General features: G+C 44.1%; 1 protein-coding gene across 6 annotated transcripts in view; it reads right to left on the bottom strand.

Moving 5' to 3' along the window:
* The window catches only part of LOC144600488 (transcriptional regulator ATRX-like), a 180,897-nt gene that overhangs the window by 143,672 nt on the left and 12,310 nt on the right, over positions 1 to 24,915 (bottom strand). For 3 of the 6 annotated variants that reach the window (XM_078412131.1, XM_078412129.1, XM_078412127.1), the window contains exons 2-3: positions 21,512 to 21,624; positions 4,057 to 4,109 (exon numbers count right to left, since the gene is read on the bottom strand). In XM_078412131.1, the coding sequence (XP_078268257.1) occupies positions 4,057 to 4,071 (15 nt within the window). In that variant the 5' untranslated portion in view covers positions 4,072 to 4,109; positions 21,512 to 21,624. The remainder of the gene's footprint in view (positions 1 to 4,056; positions 4,110 to 21,511; positions 21,625 to 24,915) is intronic. The other 3 variants (XM_078412132.1, XM_078412133.1, XM_078412128.1) reach the window with 1 other exon arrangement.

Consider the following 24,915-nt stretch of genomic DNA (forward strand, 5'->3'; position numbering starts at 1 on the left):
GGCGCTGTAAGGCAGCAGTTCTACCGCTACGCCACTGTGCCGCCCAACATTCTATATTTATAATAAAAGAACAAGGGTCATATGAAAGAAAAATGGACCCAACCCTCCTGTATCCAAAATGGATCATAATTGAAAATGTTGGTAGGATTTTCCTGCCACCTGCATTTAATTTAGTTTAGAGATACAACATGGAAGCAGGCCCTTCGGCCCATCAAGTCCATTCCAACCGTTGATCACCTGTTCACACTAGTTCTATGTTATCCCAGTTTCTCATCTACTCACTTACACTGGGGACAATTACAGGAACCAATTAACCTGCAAACCCGCACGTCTTTGAGATGTGGGAGGAAACCGGAGCACCTGGAGGAAACCCACGCAGTCATAGGGAGAACGTACAAACTCCACATGGACAGCACCCGTGGTCAGGATCAGACGTGGGTCTCAGGTGCTGTGAGGCAGCAACTTTATGATTACACCGCCCTATATTTAGAAAAATTGAATCTCCAAAGATAATTATATAAACTATGTTCACGGTTTACACAGAACATACACAGTATATCAGTATAGATATCAGTATATCAGAAACCCTACCTGGACCCCATGCAGTTCGCTTACCAAACAAAGATGAGGGTTGAGGATGCCATCATTCACCTGCTCCATCGTTCCTATGCTCACCTGGACAAGCCGGGAAGCACTGTGAGAGTCATGTTTTTTTTAATTTTTCCAGTGGTTTTAACACCATCCAGCCTGCACTGCTATAGAGCAAACTGGCGAAGATGCGGGTGGATGCTCCATTTGATGTTCTGGATCACCAACTACCTGACTGGATGACCACAATATGTCAGGCTACAGAACTGTGTCTCGGACATGGCAGTGAACAACATCGGGCCCCCACCGGGGATGGTCCTCTCTCCCTTCGTCATCACCTTCTACACCTCGGACTTCAGATATAACTCAGACTCCTGCTACCTATAGAAGTTTTCGGATGACTTTGCAATTGTGGGCTGCATCAGTGTGGGAGGGAAGCTGAATACAGAGGTGCAGTCAACGACTTTGTTCAGTGGTGTGGATTGAATCACCTGCAGCTCAACACTGACCAGACAAAGGAGTTAGTGGTGGACTTTAGGAGGAGATGAACATCCCTGTCCCTTGTCTCCATCATGGGTGTGGATGTGCAGTTTACCAAGGAGTGTACCTGGACAGAAAACTGGACTGGTCCAGGAACGATGAGGCCCTGTACAAGAGGGACAGAGCCGGCTGTACTTTTTGAGAAGGCTCCGCTCCTTCAATATCTACAGCAAGATGCTGCAGATGTTCTACCAATCGGTGCTGGCCAGTGCCATCTTCCTCGTTGTCATGTGTTGAGGCAGCAGGGCAAAGTCCGCGGACGCCAACAGGATTAACAAACTCATCAGGAAGGCTGGCTCCGTCCTGGGGGCGGAATTGGATTCATGGGAGGTGGTCTTGAAGGGGAGGATGCTCCTCAAACTGCAGAGCATCTTGGATAATACAACTCACTCCCTCCATGACACACTAGTCAACCTGAGTACCTTGAACATACTAGTTGCACCAAGATGTAGTACTGAATGCCACGCGAGATCCCTTTCCCTGTGGCTATCAATCTGTACAACTCCTCCCCCTTCTGTCGTGGGCTAGACTGAAATGCCCCCCCCCCCCTCCCCCAGCAAAAAAGATCTTTGCACATCCCCAATCCTTTCCACTCGTCACTTTAATTTCACGTATCTTGTGGTTTATGACCGTTGGCAGATCAATTTCCCTCCGAGAATAAATAAAGTTCTGTCGCATCGTATTGCATAGGAAAAGGCATTCTGGCCCACAATGTCCGTGCCAAAGATGATGCTAAATTAAACTATTCTCCTTTGCCTGCACATGATCCATATTTCTCAATTCCTTGCATATCCATGTGCCTTTCCAAAATCCTCCTAAATACTCCTATCGTATCTGCCTCCATCAGCATTCTGGACACCCACCATTCCTTGTAAAAAAAATTGCCCTGCATATTCTTTAAACTTTGCCCTCTCACATTAAGCTGTGCCCTCTAGTATCTGATATTTCCACCCTGGGAGAAAGAGTCTAACTATCTTATCTATGCCTCTCTCTCACAATCATACATACTGTCAGGTCTTCCCTTCAGCCTCTGATTTTTCAGAGAAAACAATCCAAGTTTTGCCCAACCTCTCCTTACAGATAATATCCTCTAATCTAGGCAACATTGTGGAAACCTCTTCTGCACCCTTCCCAAAGCCTCCACACCCTTCCTGCAATGGAGCAACAAGAACCGCACACAAATCTCCAAATGCAGCATACCAAATGTCCTGCAATATATAAATGTGATTTATATAAATCACAAACAGAGATCCTATCACAGAACCCTGTGAAGCTCCACTGGTCACAGACCTCCAGTCTACACCTTCGACCATAACCCCCTGCCTTCTATGAGCAAACCAGTTCCCAAACCAAGTCCTCAGGTATCCTATGCATCTTAATCTTCTGGATCAGGTTACCATGAGGGCCTTTATCAAATATCTTACCTAAATCCATGTACACATGCACTGCCCTTCCTTCCCTCCTCAGTCACTTTTGTCAACTCCTCAAAAAACGTAGTCAGACACGTAAAACATGGCATGCAATAGATAGAGCCATATTGCCCATTCACTTCCAATTTAGAGTAAATTCTATCCCAAAGAATCTTCTCCATTAGCTTCCTAACCACTGACATGTGGCTCATCAACCTATAATTCCCAGATTATCTCCACTTCACTTCTTAAACAAAAAAACATTGGCAACTTTCATACATTTATTCCCATTTAAAAACCAGCTCCACTTCCCTTTATTACACAAAGTCTTTTAAAAAACACTGCACTCAACAAGGTGCAAAAAAAAAAAAATGCTAAAAGATGTTAATAAAATAGGTGAGCTACTAAGATAACCACAGAAATGCAATTTTTTTTGGTCTACTTCCATAAGTAGGTGGTCAAAGGGTATGATTCTCGCTTCGGGTGCAAGAGATCATGGGTTTAAATCCCAGACAAGCCCTTCTTTCGGCTGGCACAGTAACACAGCGTCAGAGACCTGGGTTCCTGACCATGGGTTCTGTCTGTATGGAGTTTGTACGTTCTCCCAGTGACTGTGTGGGTTTTCTCTGGTGCTCCGGTTTTGCCCCTCATTCCAAAGACGTGCAGGTTTGTAGATTAACTGGCTTCTGTAAATTGCCCTTGGTGTATCGGACATAGAACTAGTGCATGGGTGGTCAGCGTGAACTTGGTGGGCCGAAGGACCTGTTTCCACGCTGTATATCTAAACTAAATAATCTAAATATGGTGTAGGAAGGAAGTGCAGATGCTGGTTTAAACCGAAGATAGACACAAAATGCTGGAGTAACTCAGCGGGTCAGACAGCATCTCTGGAGAAAAGGCATAGGCGACTTTTCGGGTCAAGACCCTTCTTCAGACATCAGAAGTCTGAAGAAGGGCCTCAACCCGAAAAGTCACCTATTCCTTTTCTCGTAATGCTATCTGACCCATTGAGTTACTCCAGCTTTTTGCGTCTATATTCAATCCAACTTTGGTAATGCAAATGAGACGGTAAGAAAGTAAAAAATAAAAAAACAAATGTCATCCACAAAAATCTAAAACAAAATGTAATTAACTCACAGGATCAGCTTGAAAAAGCAATGTACATATAAAATAACAACAGCATAAAAAACACCAAGTGTTGCAAACAAATCTCTTAAACGAATTACTACATGATGGAAAAAAAAGACTACAGGAAAACAAGTGCACAGAACATAAGAAAAGAGGAAGCATTTGATTCACATTTACAGGAATGAGAATAAAATAATTAATAGATTGAAAATGCTACTCCGCATTCTTTTGAGCTCAGGACTCTATGGTTAGGATTTGATAACAATCAAAGCACACAATCTTTTGGTAGACAAAAAAAAAATAATTAAATTGCAACTTCAATCCAGTACTTAAATCCAGAGAAGCCACTAGATTTTGCATGCATTTCTTCGAGTGTAAAAGTGGAACAAACCTCTTTGTGCTCCATATGTGTTGAAATTGAAATGAGAGCTGTGTCCCTTTTATCTGAAAGAAAAATTGTGCACATTCAACTCGGATGTTTGAAATCAAATCATCTTCTAGAAAATTTATATTCTAAATAGATTCAAAACGCACACATTTTTTTCCTCCAAAATCATTTTTTTAGGATATGTTAATATGAAGCTGATTGGTTGTAGAAACTTCTAACATGTCGTCACTTTTATATAGTCCATATCTGACTATCCTTCCCTGTTGTCTCTTTGTCCATTACCAATCAAAATCCATTTTGACCTCACAAACTTCCACAGCTGTGCTGACACAGTCTTCCAATATATTTCCTGTAATGAGTCGGAGTACAGAAAAGAGATCGAGAACCTAGTGTCCAGGTGTCGAGACAACAACCTTTCTCTCAATGTCATCAAGACAAAGGAGATAGTCCAAGTCCCAGGGCACCCACATGGGCCCAAACTATGCCTGCCTCTTTGTAGGATATGTTGAACAATCCCTGTTCCAGGCATATACTGGCCCTATCCCCAAACTCTATCTCTGATACATTGACGACTGCATCGGTGCAGAACTCATGGACGTCATCAACTTCACCACCAATTTTCATCCTGTACTCAAATTTACTTGGACCATCTCCAACACTTCCTCCCCTTTCTTGATCTCGGTCTCCATCACAGGAAATAGACTCAACTGATGTCTATTACAAACCCATTGACTCCCACAACTATCTCGACTACACTTCTTCCCACCCTGCTTCCTGCAAAGACTCTATCCCCATCTGCCAATTCCTCTGTCTACGCCGCATCGGCGCCCAAGATCAGGTGTTCCATACCAGGACATCCGAGATGTCCTCATTCTTTTGGGAACGAGGGTTCCCCTCTCCCTTCATTGATGAGGCCCTCACTCGTGTTTCCTCGGTACCCCGCAGCTCCGCCCTTGCTCCCTCTCCCCCTAGTCGCAGCAGACAGAGTCCCCCTAGTCGCAGCAGACAGAGTCCCCCTAGTCCTTACCTTTCACCCCATCAGCCATCGCCTACAACACATAGTCCTCTGAAATTTCCATCACCTCCAACGGGATCCTACTACAAGCCACATTTTCCCATTTCCACCTTCCACAGAGACCGTTCCCTTTACAACTCCCTGGTTAACTCATCCCGTCCCACCCAAATCACCCCCTTCCAGGTACTCTTCCCTGCAACCGCAGAAGATGCAACACCTGTCCCTATATCTCCTCCCTCGACTCTGCCCAGGGACACTGACAGTCCTTTCAGGTTAGGCAGACGTTCACATGCACCTTCACCAACCTCATCTACTGTATCCGTTGTTCAAGAAGTGGACTCTTATACATCAGCGAGACGAAACATAGACTGGGCAAATGTTTCACTGAACACCTTCGCTCAGTCTGCCTGAACCTACCTGATCTCCCAGTTGCTCAACAATTTAATTCTCCTTCCCATTCCCACAAATACCTTTATGTCCTAGGTCTCCTCCATTGTCAGAGTGAGGCTAAACGCAAATTGGAGGAACAGCAACTCTTATTTCGCTTGTGCAGCCTAACGCCCAGTGGTATGAATATTGATTTCTCTAATTTCAGGTAGCACTGGCATTCCCTCTCTCTCTATCCCTCTGCCAGCTAAGTCACATGAGTTTCTCATTTTCACCCAACAGCTAACAATGGCCTGTTTCCCATATCATCTTTTTTTTTGTTGCACATCTTTCATTCTTTATCTCTCTACATGATCGCCTATATCTCTCGTTTCCCTTATCCCTAACTAGTCTGAAGAAGGGTCTGGACACAAATCGTGAACACTCATAATCACAGAAGTATGGAACAAAAAATGAAGAACACTCATAATTACAGAAGTATGGAACAAAAAAATAATTTGTCTACTCGCCTCAAAGGACCTAAGGCGGTGGAGAAAATAAATTCTTTGTTTTGTCCTTTTGCAGACAGATTCAATGTGGTCTTTCCAGGATAGCAGATGGTCTATCATCACACCCAAATATTTAAATGAACACACCTGTTTGATTTTTTCATTATAGATAACAATAGGAACTATGAGAGTCAGATGGTGAACCAAATACCATTTCTTCATATTAATCTCGAGCATTATTATCACTCCACTCGACCACTTTGTTTACGCCATGTTGGTGCAGCTCAGGGTTGTCGGATTTACTCAGAAATATTAAAACTGTACCATCAGAATACTTTAGAATGTATTGATTTGGTTTATTTGTATGACAGTCGTCAGAATAAAAAATAAAAAGCATAGCTGAACTCGCACAACCCTGTGGAGCCCCAACATTGATTGTGATGGCAGATGAAAGTGTTTTGTTCACCTTTATGAACTGGACTCTGTTAGTGAGGAAAGAGGCATACCAGTGAATCAAATATGGATTCAATTCCTGCTGGACCATTTTTGACACCAAAAAGGTCTGCTTGTATTGTGTTGAAAGCTGACAAAATTGTTGATAAACGTAAATTATGAAACTTACTACTCAACAAAACCATGCAACAGTTATCATCAGGATTGCAGCAATTCATGGCAAAAGTTCTATCTTCAAGCACAATGAGAGATGGCAAGAAATACTGACTATACCAACCTCACCCACAACCTATTTAAAAATAAACATTTAGAAAAGTATTCAAAAAGATACCATACAAATGCTTACATTTTCTTCAATTATTAGTTTAAATACTTCAAGTCAAATAAAGTCCATTGTCAAATACAAGTACAGTGAGGTAAGGGTACAATGAAAATCGTGCTTGCAGTATCATCGCAGGCAACAAAAAAACATAAATTACACAAATTCTACACAGGGTGCAAAAATCAAGGCATTACTACATAAATATACAATTAGAAAATATATCCATTGTAGAGGACGTGTTGGTCTAGTATTCCATTGCTGAGTAAGTAATATCAGGCCAGTTTAAGAACCTGATAGTTGTAGGAAAGCAGCTGCTCCTGAACAGGGTGGTGTGCAACTTTAGTTTATAGTCACATGTACAATGTACATGTACAATGAAAAGCTTTTGTTGCATGCTAACCAGTCAGCAGAAAGACAATACATGATTACAATCAAATCATCCACAGTGTAGATACATGATAAAGGGAATAGCATTTAGAGCAAGATAAAGCCCTGTGAAGTCCAATTAAAGATAGTCCATGGGTATCTAGAGAGGTAGATAGTAGGTCAAGACCATTCTCTAGTTGTTTATAGGATGGTTCAGTTGTCCGTTAACCGTTGGGAAGAAACTATCCTTGAATCTGGAAGTGTGCGTTTCCACACTTCTGTCCCTCTTGCCTGATGGAAGAGGAAAGAAGAGGGAGTGACGGGGGTGAGACGTCCTTGATTATGCTGGTAGTCTTGCCAAGGCATCATGAGGTATAAATGGAGACAATGGAAGGGAGTTTGGTTTGTGCGATGGTCTGGGCTGTATCCACAATTCTCTGCAATTCTTTGCGGTCTAAATGCTTTCTATGGCGCATCTATAGAAGTTGGTGAGAGTTGATAGGGACATGCCCAATTTCCTACGCCTTCTAAGGAAGTAGAGGCATTGGTGTGCTTTCTTGGCCATTTCTTTGAAATGGGTGGTCCTGAACAGGTTGTTAGTGATATTTACTCCCAGGAACTTGAAGCCTTTCTACTTTAGCGCTGTCAATGCATACCAGGGTCCATGTACCGCTTTGTTACCAGAGGTCGATCGCTGTCTTACTGACATTGAAAGGTTATTGTCTTGACACCAGGTCACTAGGTTCTCAATCACCTTCCTGTATTCCGTGTCATCATTTTCTGATATCCGGGCCCGTTATGGTAGTGTCATCAACAAATTTGTAGATTTGAATTGGATTTGTACTTGGCTACAAGTCATGGGTGCGGAGCACCAGCGTTGAGGACTATCGCAGAGGATGATTTGACCCCTATCCTCACTGTTTGGGGTCTGTTGATCAGGAAGTTGAGGATCCAGTTGCAGAGATGAATGCTGACTTCAAGTTCCACAAGTTTGGTGATGGCCTTGGATGGGATAATTATGTTAAAATCAGAGCTGTAATCTAGGAATGGAAGTCTGACGTAGGTGTCCCTTATCCAGATGTTCCATGGATGAGTGCAGGGCCAAGGAGACGGCATCAGCCATGGACCATTTGTGGTGAGGCAAACTGCAGTGGGTCAAGGCTGTTTGGTAGACTGGATTTAATGCATGCCATAACTAGCCACTCAAAGCACTTCCTGACGATGGATGTTAAGGCCGCCAGACATTAGCCGTTAAGACACGAGATCTTGCTTTTCTTTGGCACCAGGATGTCTTTTTAATGCAGGTGGGTACGTCAGAACGGAGTAGGGAGAGATTAAAGATGTCTGTGAATACTCCAGCTAGTTGGTCGGCGCATCTTCCAAGGACGGGATTTACTGCAACTTATGATAAGTTGAGGCAATGTTTTGGCATGTCGGTGACTGCAACTTAGTCCAGATTTGTCTGCTACACTCCCTCTCACCTTCAGGGGATCATACCGATACTTCAGTCATAAAGCTACATAGCATGCAAACAGACCCTTCAGCCCACCTTGTCCATGCGAAAGGTAGACACAAAATGCTGAAATAACTCGGCGGGTCAGGCAGCATCTCTGGAGAGAATAAATGTGTGACGTTTCGGGTCGAGACCCTTCTTCAGTCTTAACAAATGTATTTTCTGAAGAAGGTCTCGACCCTAAACGTCACCCATTCCTTCTCTCCAGAGATGCTGCCTGTCCTGCTGAGTTACTCCAGCATTTTGTGTCTACCTTTGATTTAAACCAGCATCTGCAGTTCTTTCCTACACTTAATGACATCCTACCTATAGCTGGGCAACCAGAACTGCACACAGTATTCTAAGTGCAGTCACACCAACAACTTGTACCGTTGCACCATGTCCCAACCTTTATACTCTACACCCTTCCCCATGAAGGCAAGCATGCCAAATGTCTTCTTGACCACACTATCCTCCTGTTGCACCACATTTAGAGAACCATGCACCCGAGCTCCCAGATCTCTCTTCTGCAACACTGCCCAGGTCCAAGCTTTTATTGCATCCTAGTTTTTATAAAATGCACACGTGAGAGTTAAATTCTATTTGCTATTCCTTGTAAGGGAAAGAAGAGGCTCTCGCCACATTGTTATACTTAATATACCTGTAGAATCTCTGGAATTTCCTTTACCTTGCTTGCCAGTTCCATTTCATGTCCCCTTGTTGACCTGCTGATTGCCTTAAATATCCTCCTAGACCTCTGATGTAAGCCTCTCTCTTTTTCCTGATCAGAGTCTCAACATCTCTCGCCAACCCGGGTTCCCTAAACTTGCTAGCCTTGTCCTTCACCCTAACAAGAACATGTTACCCCTGTACTCCTATCTCACCTGACAGCTTTCCACTTGCCAGCCAGACCCTTACCTGCAAACAGACTTGCTCAATCTCAAGTTCTTGCCTAATACCTCCAATCAGCCTTGTCCCAATTTTGGACTTTTGACTTGTGGGACAGTCCCAACCTTCTCCTCAACCATTTAAAAACAAATAAAATTGTGCTCATTGGTCATGAAATGTTCCCTCACTGGAACCTCGGTCCCCGTCCTACCTCATTCCCCAAGAAGAGGGCCAGTGTTGTGCGCTCTCTAATACAGTGCATTCAGAAAGTATTCAGACCCCTTCACTTTTTCCACATTTTGCTGCGTTACAGCCTTATTTTTAAATGGATTAAATTCATTTTTTAATCAGCAATCTACACACAATACCCCATAATAAAAAAGCGAAAACAGATGTTTAGAAATTTTTGCAAAGTAATTAAAAAGAAATCAATGAAATATCACATTTACATAAGTATTCAGACACTTTACTCAGTACTTTGTTGAGGCACCTTTGGCAGCGATTACAGCCTCAAGTCTTCTTGATATGACGTTACAAGCTTGGCACACGTGTATTTGGGTAGTTTCTCCCATTCTCTGCAGATCCTCTCAAGCTCTGTCAGGTTGGATGGGGAGCGTCGATGGAAAGCTATTTTCAGGTCCCTCCCGAGATGTTCGATCGGATTCAAGTCCGGGCTCTGGCTGGGCCATTCAAGGACATTCACAGACTTGTCACAAAGCTACTCCCGCGTTGGCTTGGCTGTGTGCTTAGGGTCGTTGTCCTGTTGGAAGATGAACCTCCGCCCCAGTCTGAGGTCCAGAACACTCTGGTTTACATCAAGGATCTCTCTGTACTTTGCTCCGTTCATCGTTCACTCGATCCTGACTTGTCCCCCAGTTCCTGCCGCCGAAAAACACCCCCACAGCATGATGCTGCCACCACCATGCCTCTCCGTAGGTATGGTATTGGTCAGATGATGAGCAGTGCCGCTTGGCATTCAGGCCAAAGAGTTCAAACTTGGTTTCATCAGACCACAGAATCTTGTTTCTCATGGTCTGAGAGTCCTTTAGGTGCCTTTTGGGAAACTCCAAGCGGGCTGTCATGTGCCTTTTATTGAGCAGTGGCTTCTGTCTGGCCACTCTACCATAAAGGCCTGATTGGTGGAGTGCTGCACATATAGTTGTCCTTCTGGAAGGTTCTCCCATCTTCACAGAGGAACTCTGGAGCTCCGTCAGAGTGACCATCAGGTTCTTGGTCACCTCCCTGACCAAAGCCCTTCTCCCCCGATTGCTCAGTTTGGCCAGCTCTATGAAGAGTCCTGGTGGTTCCAAAGTTCTTCCATTTAAGAATGACAGAGGCCACTGTGCACTTCGGGACCTGCAATGCTGCAGAAATTGTTTTATACCCTTCCCCAGATCTGTGTCTCTACACAATACTGTCTCGGAGATCTACGGACAATTCCTTCGTCTTCATGGCTTGGTTTTTGCTCTGACATGCACTGTTAACTGTAGTACCTTGTATAGACAGGTGTGTGCCTTTCCAAATCATGTCCAATCAATTTAGTTCACCACTGGTGATCGCCAATCAAGTTGTAGAAACATCTCATGGATAATCAATGGAAACAGGATGAACATAAGCTTCATTTTGAGTGTCATAGCAAAGGATCTGAATACTTATGTAAATGTGATATTTCAGGTACATCTTTAATTACTTTGCAAAAATTTCTAAACACCTGTTTTTGCTTTTTTATTATGGGGTATTGTGTGTAGATTGATGATAAAAAAATGAATTTAATCCATTTTTAAATAAGGCTGTAACGTAGCAAAATGTGGAAAAAGTGAAGGGGTCTGAATACTTTATGAATGCACTATATATTGGAGGAAGTTTTTTTGAACACGTTAAACAAATTCTGCCCCGTCTAATCTGTTTACTCTGTGGTAGACCAAGCTGAAATCTCCCACTATTACAACCCTATTATTTTTATAGCTATCTACAATCTCCCAACACATCTACTGCTCTAATTCACATTGACTATTGCGATGGTATAATACACTCTCATCAAAGTGATCGTTCCTTCCTGTTGCTAAATGCTACCCATAAAGCCTCACCGGACGATATTTAGTTTTAGTGATACAGCATGGAAACAGGCCCTTCGGCCTCAGAGTCTGTGCCAAGCAACAATCATCAGTATACTAGTTCTATCCTATACACTGGGACAATTTACAGACGCTAATTAATTTACAAGCCTACACGTCATTGGAATGTGGGAGGAAACCGGAGCACCTGGAGAACACCCACACAGACACAGGAGGAATGTACAAACACTGTGCAGACAGCATCCGCAGTCAGGATTGAACCAGAATCTCTGGCGCTGCAAGGCAGCAACTCGACCATTGCGCCACTGTGCCATAGGATCTCCCTCGAATAACCTCTGAGCACCTTAGCTATGTCCTTCCTGATCAAAAGGCAACATCCACTCTTTTACCATCCACTCTGTACTCTGCCCCATTGAGCTGCCAGTCCTGTCCTTCTCACAGCCATATTTGTTATGGTTATAATATACGATTTACATGACCTAATCATAGCCCCAAGATCACCTGCCTACCTATTAAGCCTCTAGCATTGAAAGGAACACAGTTTAAACCACCTGTCTGTCATCTCATTTCTTGTACGACTGCAAGATGGAGAAAGAATCAGGTCCACCAAGCAGTCATTAGATAGCCATGATAGTGCAAAAACCTAACCAATGTGCAACCAAATACAGTCCATAGAGATTCATAGTTGTGGAGGTTCATGCTGTGTAGCATCAAGAGCGCGATGGTACAGGGAAGAAGTTATTCTTGAACCTACGATGGACTGGGCAGTGTTTACCATTCTCACTAATCTCATAATCATAATTTATTAGCCAAGTATGTTTTGCAACATACGAGGAATTTGGTTTGCCATACAGTGTACCAAAAAAAGCACAACATAAAAATTTGACATAAACACCCACCACAGAGGCTCCTCCTCCACATTCCCCACTGTGATGAAAGGCAATAAAGTCTTATCTTCTTTCCTGTCGAAGCAGGCAGGGTGGCTTAAAAGCCAGTTTCCTACTGCTGTAGTTCTGGCTGCAGATTTCAGTATTGAGGCCAAAACATTAGATTAGTGTTTACATGCTTGCAGGATAAAGAATGAGCTTTGTGGATGGAAGCAGCAGGTGATGGTGGAAGGCATCACAAAATGCTGGAGTAACTCAGCAGGTCAGGCAGCATCCAGGAGAGGTAAGCAGCCCAAGCGAAATATGAGGTGCTGTTCCTCCAATTTCAGGTGGGCCACACTATGGCACTGGAGGAGGCACATGATAGAAAGGTCAGACTGGGAGTGGGAGGGAGAGTTGAAGTGCTCAGCCACCGGGAGATCAGGTTGGTTAAGTTGTTGAGCGAAACGATCGCCGAGCCTGCGTCTGGTCTCGCCGATGTAGAGAAGTTGACATTTGGAACAGCAGTTTTTCCAACACTTTTCCTTCACTCTCCATCACTTTTTCCTACAGGTGATGGTGGAAGGTTGTTTTTCAGATTGGAGGCCTGTGAGTAATGGTGTGCCTCAGGGATCAGTTTGTGCTTTATATAACCAATTGTGTGTTGTAGAGCAGAGGGATGTAGAAGTGCAGTAACATAGTTTGCCAAAATTGGCATCCCAGGTAGATAGGGTGTTCAGAGCGGCTATTGGTACATTGACCTTCATCAGTCCCGGTATTGTATAGAGGTTGGGTTGTTATGTTACTGTTGTACAAGACATTGAACCTGCATTTGGAGTACAGTAGAGAAGGAATGGGTAACTGGAGAGAAGGAAAGGGTGACTTTTGAGGCGCGACACTTCATCAGACTCTTTGAAGTGTCGTGTTTGTTTTTTGTCACCCTGCTATAGGAAGGATGTTGTTAAGCTGGAAAGAGTGCAGAGATGTTGCCAAGACTTGAGGGCTTGAGCTATAGAGGCTGGGCAGGCTAGGATTTTAATTCTTGGAGCGCAGAGGGCCGAGAGGTGATCTTATAGAGGTGTATAAAATCATGAGAGGAGTTGGCTGCGCCTAACGGCTGCGGCTCTCTGGCAGTCTGTTTGTCTTTTTTTCTTTTTTTTTTGTTTGTGTCGGTGTTGGGATGGTTTTTGTTTCTGTTTTTGGCTGTGTATGTGTGGGGGGGGTGGGTGTGTTGGGGGAAACCTTTCTTTTATTAGGTCTCTTCCCCGGGGCGCAGCTCGCCCGCGGGGCCTTCCATCACCCGGCGCGGCACGGCCGCTGGACTTAACATCGCCGGCGCGGCTCGGCCGCGGGACGTTTCAGTGCCTGGTGCGGCTCAGCCGCGGGACGTTTCAGTGCCCGGTGCGGCTCGGCCGCGGGACGTTTCAGTGCCCGGTGCGGCTCGGCTGCGGGACTTAACATCGCCGGCGCGGCTCGGCTGCGGGACTTAACATCGCCGGCGCGGCTCGGCTGCGGGACGTTTCAGTGCCCGGTGCGGCTTGGCCGCGGGACGTTTCGGTGCCCAGTGCGGCTCGGCCGCTGGACTTAACATCGCCGGCACGGCTCGGCTGCAGGTCGTTTCAGTGCCCGGTGCGGCTCGGCCGCGGGACGTTTCGGTGCCCGGTGCGGCTCGGCCGCTGGACTTAACACCGCCCGGTGCGGCCGCGGGACGTTTCAGTGCCCGGGGCGGCTCGGCCGGGGGGGGGCTTCCATCCCCTTGTCGGTTGCCTCGGTAGGGGTCGAGCTGTCTGTCCGTGGGTGCGGGGGGAGGAGAGGGGAAGTTTTGTTGCCTCCATCACAGTGAGGGGGTGTTTGGAGTCACTGTGATGGATGTTTGTGTTGGGGTCGTGTGTCCTGTGTTCTTTTCTTTTTTTGCTGTGACTGCTGAAATTTCGTTCGGTGTTGTGCCGAGTGACAATAAAGTTTTGTTATGTTATGTTATGTTATGTTATGAGGGAATAGATAGGGTGAATGCAGTCTTTTACCCAGAGTGGGGAAATCAAGAACATAGGTTCAAGGCGAGAGGAGAAAGATTCAATAGAAACCAGAGGGGCAACGTTTTCCACAGAGGGTGGTGGTATGTGGAATGAGCTGCCAGAGGAGGTAGTTGACAACATTTTAAAGATATTTAAACAGGTACATGAATAGGAAAGTTGAGGGGTATGGGCCAAATACAGGCTGATACAACTAGCATAGATGGGGCATCTTGGTCGGCACAGGAAGGGCCTGTTTCCGTGCTCTATGACATATTGCTCACCAGAATATTAAGTTGTTTATGCATAATAAAGAGTTACCAATGTAGAATGTAATGCAAAATATATTGTTAAACTCATGACTAATAAATAGGCTTTGGCAAAAAACAAATGATGCAAACTGCCAAATGCATTACCTACACCATCACAGGGAGAATGTTCAAACTTCACAGTACTGGAGATTAGGATTAAAACTAAATTGGAACTGTGCCACCCATTTACACATCAGTAAACAATTTCAAAATGAGCTGCCGCAAGGATTGGCAAAGGAAGACCAAAATATTTCTGAAACATAAAGACAGGTGCTAGTTCCAATGTAATGCAACATAAAATTAGACACAAGGAATCAAAGTAAGTACAACTGAAGGCGAGAAGACCAGAAACATTGGTGTAGAGGGCACCAGTGATTTGAAAAAAAGTCCAGGTGGCACAGCAGTAGAGTTGCTGCCGTACAGCGCCACACTCTAGTTCATATACTGACTACGGGTGCTGTCTGCATGGAGTTTGTACGTTCTCCCTGTGACGGCGTGGATTTCCCCAGAGTGCTTCGATTTTTCCCCACATTCCAAAGAATGTTCCCGGTGTGTAGGATAGAATTAGTGCACGGGTGATCGCAGGTTGGCATGGGCACAGTGGACCAAAGGGCCCATTACCACATTGTAGCTCTAAGCTCCTTTTAAGTTGCAAATGCCAATACAAATCTTAATTTTGCATGTAGAGACAAAGTATAGTTATGACAGGCATGTGAGTGAGGATTAAAAAAAGAAAAAAAGATCCGAGAGTTTGCGCGAGGCGTACAACGGGGTCAAAAATTTACACACAAAATCACCCGTTTCGAGCCTCTTTTAGTGCATTTCAAAGTAAAAACAGACATTACGAAATAATGTGAATGTCACTGTACACTAATAACATTGAAGTAAATCCGCACCTTAATTGATTGTCAGCCCAAAAAGGTGGTAATTGGCTTTTCTGCTGTGCTTTATAATTTAACCCTGTCTTGATTAATTTAGTTATATAATCTTGCACTTAAATTTAATATTTACTCATTACAGTTCCACCACGGATTTTCTGGCACTCTTGGTTCCAGAGCTTTGCTCGTTTATCCAGCAGGCCAAGGAATGATTATCCAGCAGGCTATGGGGATAGATTTGCTGGCTCCAGCTGGGCTGGAGTTCCAGAGCTCCGGCCGCAGGTTGCAAATTCAACCCACCGATCGGCCGTGGAAGTCCCGATGAGGACAAGACTGGCTGCCTTGCCCAGCCGAGGTGCCACATTTTCGGGAGGACTTCCACGGCGCGGGGGATTTCTCGCAGAACCTCTAGCAGCCGAATTGACAAATTGGCCATGGAAGCCCCGATGAGGTTGAGATTGGCTGCCTTGCCCAGCCTAGGTACCACATTTCCGGGGAGACTTCCAGGATGCGCGGGGGTTCTCACGGAACCCCTAGCGACCTCTAGCGGAATCTAGTGTTCATTACAAGTCTATACATCGTTTATTTTTTCATCTCTTTTTTTCGATCCGATTTCTGTTTATTTGGCAAAATGAAAAACGCGGAAACCATGCAAAAAGCGCGGAAAATGGATTTTAAAAACGCTGAAATTCGCGGAAACTTCACATGCCTGTTAGGATCAATGTACAGAGACTTCCAAGAGAATGCATTTTCCAGAGATGTAAGAGATTGCAGATGCCGGGATCCTCAGCATAACAACGAACTGCTGGAGTCTGAAGAAGGGTCCTGAGCCAAAACATTTAATTTCTAACCAAAGATACTCTCTGGCCCACTGAGCTTGTCCAGCAGTTTGCTTTCTGCTCATTTTTCAGAAGTGAAACTTAAATATCATCAACAATTTATCCTGGATCAACCTCCTGCAAGCCATTATCAAGAAAGCACACTAACGCTCCAATGTTTCATACCAACTTTTACAGATGCACCACAGAATGCATCCTCTCAGGATGCACCACAGCTTGCTTTAAAAACAGCTTTGCCAAAGACCAAAACACATGGCAGATAATTGCTACCTCACAGCACTTTGCTTTTAATTGCACTTTCCCTATAAATGTAAGACTATAATCTTGTAACACTATATTCTGCACAATGGCTTGATTTTACTCATGTAGTGTATGATTTGACGGAATAGCACACAAAAAAACATTTATTATTGTACCTTAATGCACTTAGTCATAGAGTGATACAGAGTGGAAACAGGCCCTTTGGCCCAACTTGCCCAGACCGACCAACATTGTTCCAGCTACACAAGTCCCATCTGTCTGCGTTTTTGGCGAATATCCCTCCAAATTTGTCCTATCCATGTACATGTCTGTTTCTTGAATGTTGGGATAGTCCCTGCCTCAACTACCTCCCCGGCAGACACCCACCACCCTTTGTGTGAAAAAATTTCCCCTCAGATTCCTATTAAATCTTTTCCCTTTCACCTTAAACCTATGTTCTCTGGTCCTCAATTCACCTACTCTAGGTAAGAGACTCTGCATCTACCCGATCTATTCCTCCCAAGTAACAGGGTCCCAGCCTACTCAACCTCTCTCTATAGCTCATACCCTCTAGTCCTGGCAACATCCTTGTAAATCTTCTCTGTACCTGCTCCAGCATGACAACCTCTCCTCTAACATGGTGCCCAGAACCTAAAACAATACTAAATGCGGTCTCACCAGCATCTTATACAACTACAGCATGACCTCCAAACCTCTATGCTCAATACTTTGACTGAAGGCCAACGTACCAAAAGCCTTTTTTGACAAAACCTATCTATCTGCAACTCTACCTTCAAGTAACCGTACACCTGCACTCCCAGATCCCTCTGCACTACCCAGGTACTTTCCACTGCAATCGCAGGAGATGCAACACTTGTCCCTTTACCTCCCCCCTAGACTCCATCCAACGACCCCAACAGTCTTTCCATGTGAGGCATAGGTTCACTTGCACCTCCTCCAGCCTCCTCATCTACTGTATCCGCTGTTCCAGGTATCAACTCCTGTACATCGGCAAGACCAAGAAGCGCAGGCTCAGTAATCGTTTCGCGGAACACCTCTGCTCAATCTGCCTTAACCTACATGATCTCCCAGTTGCTCAGCACTTTAACTCCCCCTCCCATTCTCAATCTGTCCTGGGCCTCCTCCATTGTCAGAGTGAGGCCCAACGTAAATTGGAGGAACAGCACCTCTTATTTCACTTGGGTAGCTTACACCCCAGTGGTATGAACATTGACTTCTCCAACTTCACATAGCCCTTGCTTTCCCCCCTCTCTCCATCCCCCTCCCCTTCCCAGTTCTCCCACCAGTCTCACTGACTCCGACTATATTCTATCTCTGTGCTGCCCACTCCCCTGACATCAGTCTGAAGAAGGGTCTCGACCCGGAACGACACCCATTCCTTCTCTCCAGAGATGCTGTCTGTCCCGCTGATTTACTCCAGCATTTTGTGTCTCCCTCTGCTCTACAAGGGCCTAGAGCCCTACCATTCACTGTGTCCATCCTGCCCATGTTAGACTTCCCAAAATGCAACACCTCACATTTCTCTACATTAAATTCTATCAACTATTCCTCAGCCCACCCGGCCAATCGATCAAGGTCCTGCTGCAATTTATCACAACCCATCTTCACTATGTGCAAAAAAAAAACACTTTTGTATCACCCACTTGACAATAAATCAATACCAATCCCTAAAGTCAAGCATCGGTTGTAAAAGGGACATCAACTGGAGTATAATATTTCTTCAATCTCTCATTATTACGATCGGAGGTCTCCATCTGCTTTAAAGGGACATTCATAATATCGGTGCCCAAGACGAGCAAGGCGACATGCTGAAACTACCGACGGGAGGCATTCATGTCCATTATAATGAACTACATAGAGGAGTATAAGAAAATAACTGCAGATGCTGGTACAAATCGATTTATTCACAAAATGCTGGAGTAAATGCAGACTGAAGAAGGGTCTCGACCCGAAACGTCACCCGTTCCTTCTCTCCCGAGATGCTGCCTGACCTGCTGAGTTACTCCAGCATTTCGTGAATAAAACTACATAGTTGGTCATGATGCAAATCAACTCCTAATTCAGTAATGACCTGGACCCAGATCAATTCACAAACGATCGACAGTGGATGCAATCTTACTGGCTCTCCTCTCTGTGCTGGACCACTTGCATAATAGAAAGATCTATGTCACTTGTTGTTCATCACTACAGTTCAACATTTAACACCAGCATCCTGAAACCTCCTCAGCTGCACCCTCACCTTCCACATCAGCAGATTTCAATCAGCTTGGATTGGCAACAACACAAACTCCCAGCAGACCATCCGCACAGACAACTGCATGCTCAGTCTCCTGCTCTGCCCTATACCCATGGCTGTTTAGCGAGATGTATAGGAAGGAACTGCAGATGCTAGTTTAAACCGAAGATAAACACAAAAAGCAAAAGAAACTCAGCAAGTCAGCCAGCATCTCTAGAGAAAAGGAATGAGTGACATTTCAAGTTTGAGACCCTTTTGCAGACAGTCATGGGAACTGGAAACGAAAGATAGATGCCACACAGTACAAATGAAGAAAAGATATGCAAAAATCTACAATCAGACCTCCCAACATTTGATTTTACAAATTCATAATTTTGATGTCTAAAATTCAGAATTTCACATTAAAATTCATAATATGGCGCATAATGCAACTTTTCAGCAAAAAAATGTATGCGCACCAAATGTGCATATCCGTTGCGCTACTTTCATGTGTGAAAAACAACTATTATTTCCAACAGCCTGGAGTTCTTGGACTACATGTACAATGTCAGGCCTTTCATGACTATATTCTGCTATTTATAGAAAGGTTATTGAACAGAGATACTTTTTGCAACACAAAGAAAAAATTGTTTTGTTTTGTTTTTTCTATTTTGCTTTTTTCTTACACATCCCAATTATCTTGGTATTGAATAAAAGAACAATGATCATAAAATGTATGACTACGTTATGTAGAAAGTTGATATATGCGACTCGAATAAGCATACGGAAGTACTTGTTAAAGTAAATTCACACATTAATCGAAAATCAGCCCAAAAAGGTGGTAATTGGCTTTTCTGCTGTGTGTTATATTTTAACCCCGCCTTAATTAATTAATAAAGTTATATGATCTTGCACTTTATATGATCTTGCATTTAATATTTACTCATTACAGTTCCACCACTGATTTTCTGGCACTCTTGGTTCCAGAGCTTTGCTGGTTTATCCAGCTGACCAACGAAGTCGGCTATGGGGCTGGCTCCAGTTGGGCTGGAGTTCCAGAGCCCTGGTCGCAGGTTGCAAATTCTACCCACCGAACGACCATGGAAGTCCCGATGAGGTCGAGATTGGCTACCTTGCCCAGCCTAGGTGCCACATTTTCAGGGAGACTTCCAGGGCAGGGGGATTTCTCACGGAACCCCCAGCGACCTCTAGCTGCCGAATTGACAAATTGAAATTGTCTGTTTTGCGGAAAAATGAGAAGTAAAATCGGAATGGCAGAAATGAAATAAGAAAGCGGAAACTTTCCGCCAAATTCGGTAGGTTGGGAGGGGTGTACAATGATCAAGGAAAGGTGGAGCCCACAATGGTGCATTGTTGGCTGCGGGGTTGGTGATATAGACAGACAGTGAAACTCAACAGGAGTAGAGTTTTTACAGTGAAACTCAAAAGGATAACAGTGAAACTGGTACGACAACTAGGGAGGGGGAGGGATGGAGAAGGGATGTAGTGGTACTTGAAATTAGAGAAATCAATATTCATATCGTTGGGTTGTAAGCTGCCCAAGCAAAGTGAGGCACTGTTCCTCCAATTTGCGTTTTTCCCTCACTCGGACAATGGCAGATGCCCAGGGCTGAAAGGTCAGTAATCAAAATGGGTAGGGGAAAGTGGAGGAGGCTCTGCCTCGCCTTGAAGGACTGTCAGGGACCCTGGATAGAGTCGAGGAACAGGGACAGGTGTTGCATCTCCTGCTGTTGCAGGGGAAGGTCTTTCCATCTCTCCCCAACCCTCGTTGCTGTACTAGTTTCACTGTCGTTCTGTTGAGTTTCACTGTGTATATCTCGTTATCACCTTACAATCAGAGGCTCCCCCCCCCCAACCTCCCCGCATTCCTTCTATCACCTGCTTGAAAAACACAAGCCACGGTTTTCAAGCCATCAGCTAGATTAAACAGAGTTAAATTAAATTACATATCTTAGATTCTCAAAATGTTGTACACATCAATTAAGTCTGCCCTTAACCGCCTCTGAATTGGCAAGAGTTATTTTCTTTGCATTGTCTTTTCTAGGCTAAATTTTTCCATTCTGCGAAATGGACTTAAAATTCCTCCGCACCCTCTCCAACACAATCACATGGTTCTGGCAATGAGCACTACAGTACTCAAATGTTCAAGCTACAGCCTCACTACCAATATAGATAATTCCAGTATGATCTCCCAGCTTTTAAGTTCGGTGCCTCACCACAGGAACAAAGCATCTCAAGCTTCTTTTTTTTTTTTTTTTTTTTTTTTAAATCGCTTTCGGCCTTGCTAGCTTTGAAGATCGGAGTACATAAACTCCAAGACCCTCTACTCTAGTAGACATCTCAATGATTGCTCATTCCTTTTCCTTGGTGCATCGTCCCTGGTAAATTGACTCGTGCTTCCTTGGAATAAATTCTATTTGACACTATTGGCCAGTCTACCTACATTCATAAATTGAATTTTTTTCTGCCCCACCTCAGTGTCAATCAGAAAGCCAATTTGTGTATCGTTCACCACTTTTCTGTTATGGCTGTTACATTAAAGTTGATAAATTAGATTTAACTGATTTACCTGAAAATTGATTTACACATAGGTCTGGAGGGGACAGGGTTTCTTCAGCTTGTTCTGTTGATTGAGCCAGATATTCGTGTAGCTTCTGCACTAATGTATTCAGCTTGCTTTTACTGTAAAGATAAGAATTTTTTTTTTTTTTAATGCATTTGTTGCCAATGCATTTGTATTTAAGAGTGCAATTACAAACACCTAAAATAAGCAGATTGTGGGGAGAGATATAACAATTAATTAAAAGTGGACAAATATAAGCCTCAGAGGTTTGTGCGCGCACCGAGTGACTCTCAGCAAGTTCTGGATCGTTATTTTATTTTCGCCAAGTAAATTTTCTGGACAAAATTTATTCTTAATCAGTTCTTAATGCAAACTTGAAATGTAACCGATATGTTATGCTCCCATCTTTGTGCATAAGATGAAAATATAATCAGAACTTTGTTATCAAGTGATGTATATGGAAAAACTATTTGAACAGTGCCCAATTCTAAAAGTATGCAGTAGACCAACAGCCCTGTCCCCATCAAGTACCTGTCAATCTCCACTTTAAAAATACCCAAAGGCTTGTTTCTCCCCCACCACCAGCCATCTGTGGCAATGATTTACCACCCTCTGTGTAAGAAATTCCTCATCTTTCTAAAGTTACGTCCTTTTGTTCTAAGGCTGCGCCTTCTGGTCCTATGTCTTCACTAGTGGAAAGATCACATCCACTAGTAATCGATAGTTTTATGGTCAGGTTTGTGGATGGTTCGAAGATAGGTGGAAGGGCAGGTAGTGTAGAGGAAGCAAGCTCTGCAGAAGGACCTGGACAAGTTGGGAGAGTGGGCAAAGAAGTGGCAGATGAAATACACAAAGTATGCAGTCATTTATGATAGACACAAAATGCTGGAGTAACTCAGCGGGTCAGGCTTATTTTAGTGGTTGGAACAAAGGATTCATAAAATTTAGATTTTTTAGATTTAGAGATACAGTGTGGAAACAGGCCCTACGGCCCACCGAGTCCGCGCCGCCAAGCGATCCCCGCACATTCAAGTCAAGTCAAGTCAATTTTATTTGTATAGCACATTTAAAAACAACCCACGTTGACCAAAGTGCTGTACATCTGATTAGGAAAAAAATGAAACATACAGTAGCACGCAAACATAACAGCACATACAAAACAGTTCACAGCACCTCCTCAATGAGCCTCAAACGCTAGGGAGTAGAAATAGGTTTTGAGCCTGGACTTAAAGGAGTCGATGGAGGGGGCAGTTCTGATGGGGAGAGGGATGCTGTTCCAGTCTAGGAGCTGCAACCGCAAAAGCGCGGTCACCCCTGAGCTTAAGCCTAGACCGCGGGATAGTGAGTAGCCCCAAGTTGGCCGATCTGAGGGACCTGGAGTTAGAGAGGTGGGTTAGAAGATTTTTGATGTGGGGGGGAATGTCCATTTAGGGCTTTATATGTGAATAGGAGGAGCTTGAAGTTGATTCTGTACCGTACAGGGAGCCAGTGGAGAGAGGCCAGAATCGGCGTGATGTGGTCCCTTTTACGGGTACCCGTCAGGAGTCTCGCTGCGGCGTTTTGGACCAGTTGCAGGCGGGACAGGGAAGATTGGCTGATCCCAGTGTATAGGGAGTTGCAGTAGTCTAGGCGGGAGGAAATGAAAGCGTGAATGATTTTTTCAGTGTCGTCGAATTGGAGGAAAGGTTTGATTTTAGCTATGGTACGAAGTTGGAAGAAGCTGGCTTTTACCACAGCGTTGACTTGCTTGTCACATTTTAATGCAGAGTCAAATTTCACGCCGAGGTTTTTGACATGCGGTTTGACTAGGCAGGATAGGCTTCCAAGACTACATTAACACTATCCTACACACACTAGGGACAATTTTTACATTTACCCAGTACGTCTTTGGAGTGTGGGAGGAAACCGAAGATCTCGGAGAAAACCCACGCAGGTCACGGCGAGAACGTACAAACTCCGTACAGACGGCGCCTGTAGTCAGGATCGAACCTGAGTCTCCGGCACTGCATTCGCTGTAAGGCAGCAAATCTGGTGCAGGATTCCCAAAAGCTCGATCTGCAAGTTTATTGCAATGCAATATGAGCATGATTGGGTTAACATATGATGAGCGTTTGACGGCACTGTGCCTGTACTCGCTGGAGTTTAGAAGAATGAGGGGGGACATCATTGAAACTTACCAAATAGTGGAAGTCCTAGATAGAGTGGATGTAGAGAGGTTTCCACTAGTGGGGGAGTCTAGGACCAGAGGCCATTGCCTCAGATTAAAAGGACATACCTTTAGAAATGAAATAAGGAGGAATTTCATTAGTCAGAGGGTAGTGAATCTGACTAAGGCCACAGAAGGCAGTGGATATTTTAAGGCAGAGGCCAAGTCAATGGATATTTTTAAGGTGGAGATTCATAGATTCTCGCCGAGTAGGGGTTATGGAGGGAAAGGCAGGATAATGGGGTCGAGATGAAACAATAGATCAGTCATGATTGAATGGTAGAGTAGACGATGGCCTAATTCTGCTCCAAAACTTATGAATTATCTCCTAAGCATTCCTTTACCTAAAGCTCCCTAATCAAATCTGATTAATTTCAACAACAAAAAATCCAGAATTGCCTTTGCCTTTACCCTAGTAAGTTCAACCACAAACTGCTCTCAGCCATCCTATAGACATTCTACAAATTTTCTGTTCAAATCCAGTACCAACCTGATTTTCTCAGTTTACCTGCATATTGAAATCCCCCATGACCATTGTAAACACTGCCTTTCTTGCATGTCGATTGTATCCTCTGATGTAATTAGTATCTTACATCTTAGTTACTATTTGGAGGACAAAATATAACTCCCAACTGGGTCTTTTACCCTTAGAGTTTCTTAATTCTATCCTCAAAGACTCAACATCTTCTGATTCTATGCCATTCTTTGCTAAGGACTACATTTCATTTCTGACCAGCAGAACCACCCCACCCCATCTGCCCACCTCTTTGATAGGATGTGTAGCTCCCAGCTCTGACCCTCTTTCTGCCACATCTACATGTCGTATCTACCAATTTGTAACTGCACTGCAAGCTTATCCACCTCGCTCCGTATATTGCCTGCATTCAAATATAACATCTTTAGCTCAGTATTCAACACTCCTCTTCTCAAATTGTTCCATTTCACTGGAGCTTAAGACTCTTATCCTTTTTAAACTTCCTGTTCTATTACTTCTTCTGGAGACTTCAGTAACCTCTCTTGCACTCTCCTTGCCACTAACTTCATTCATATATATCCAATTTGTTGAACCCAAACAACAACCTGCTTGCTGAATGTGTTTAGGTCTGACATGCATGATTATTTTTGTAACTACTCACAAAAAACAGCCATTCTAAAGAAACATTTTCCTTATAGTTAAAATTTACATTTTTGGTATTGGTGGTGG

Source organism: Rhinoraja longicauda, chromosome 15 (genome assembly GCF_053455715.1).
Source record: "Rhinoraja longicauda isolate Sanriku21f chromosome 15, sRhiLon1.1, whole genome shotgun sequence".
In the NCBI taxonomy this organism is placed as follows: domain Eukaryota; kingdom Metazoa; phylum Chordata; class Chondrichthyes; order Rajiformes; family Arhynchobatidae; genus Rhinoraja; species Rhinoraja longicauda.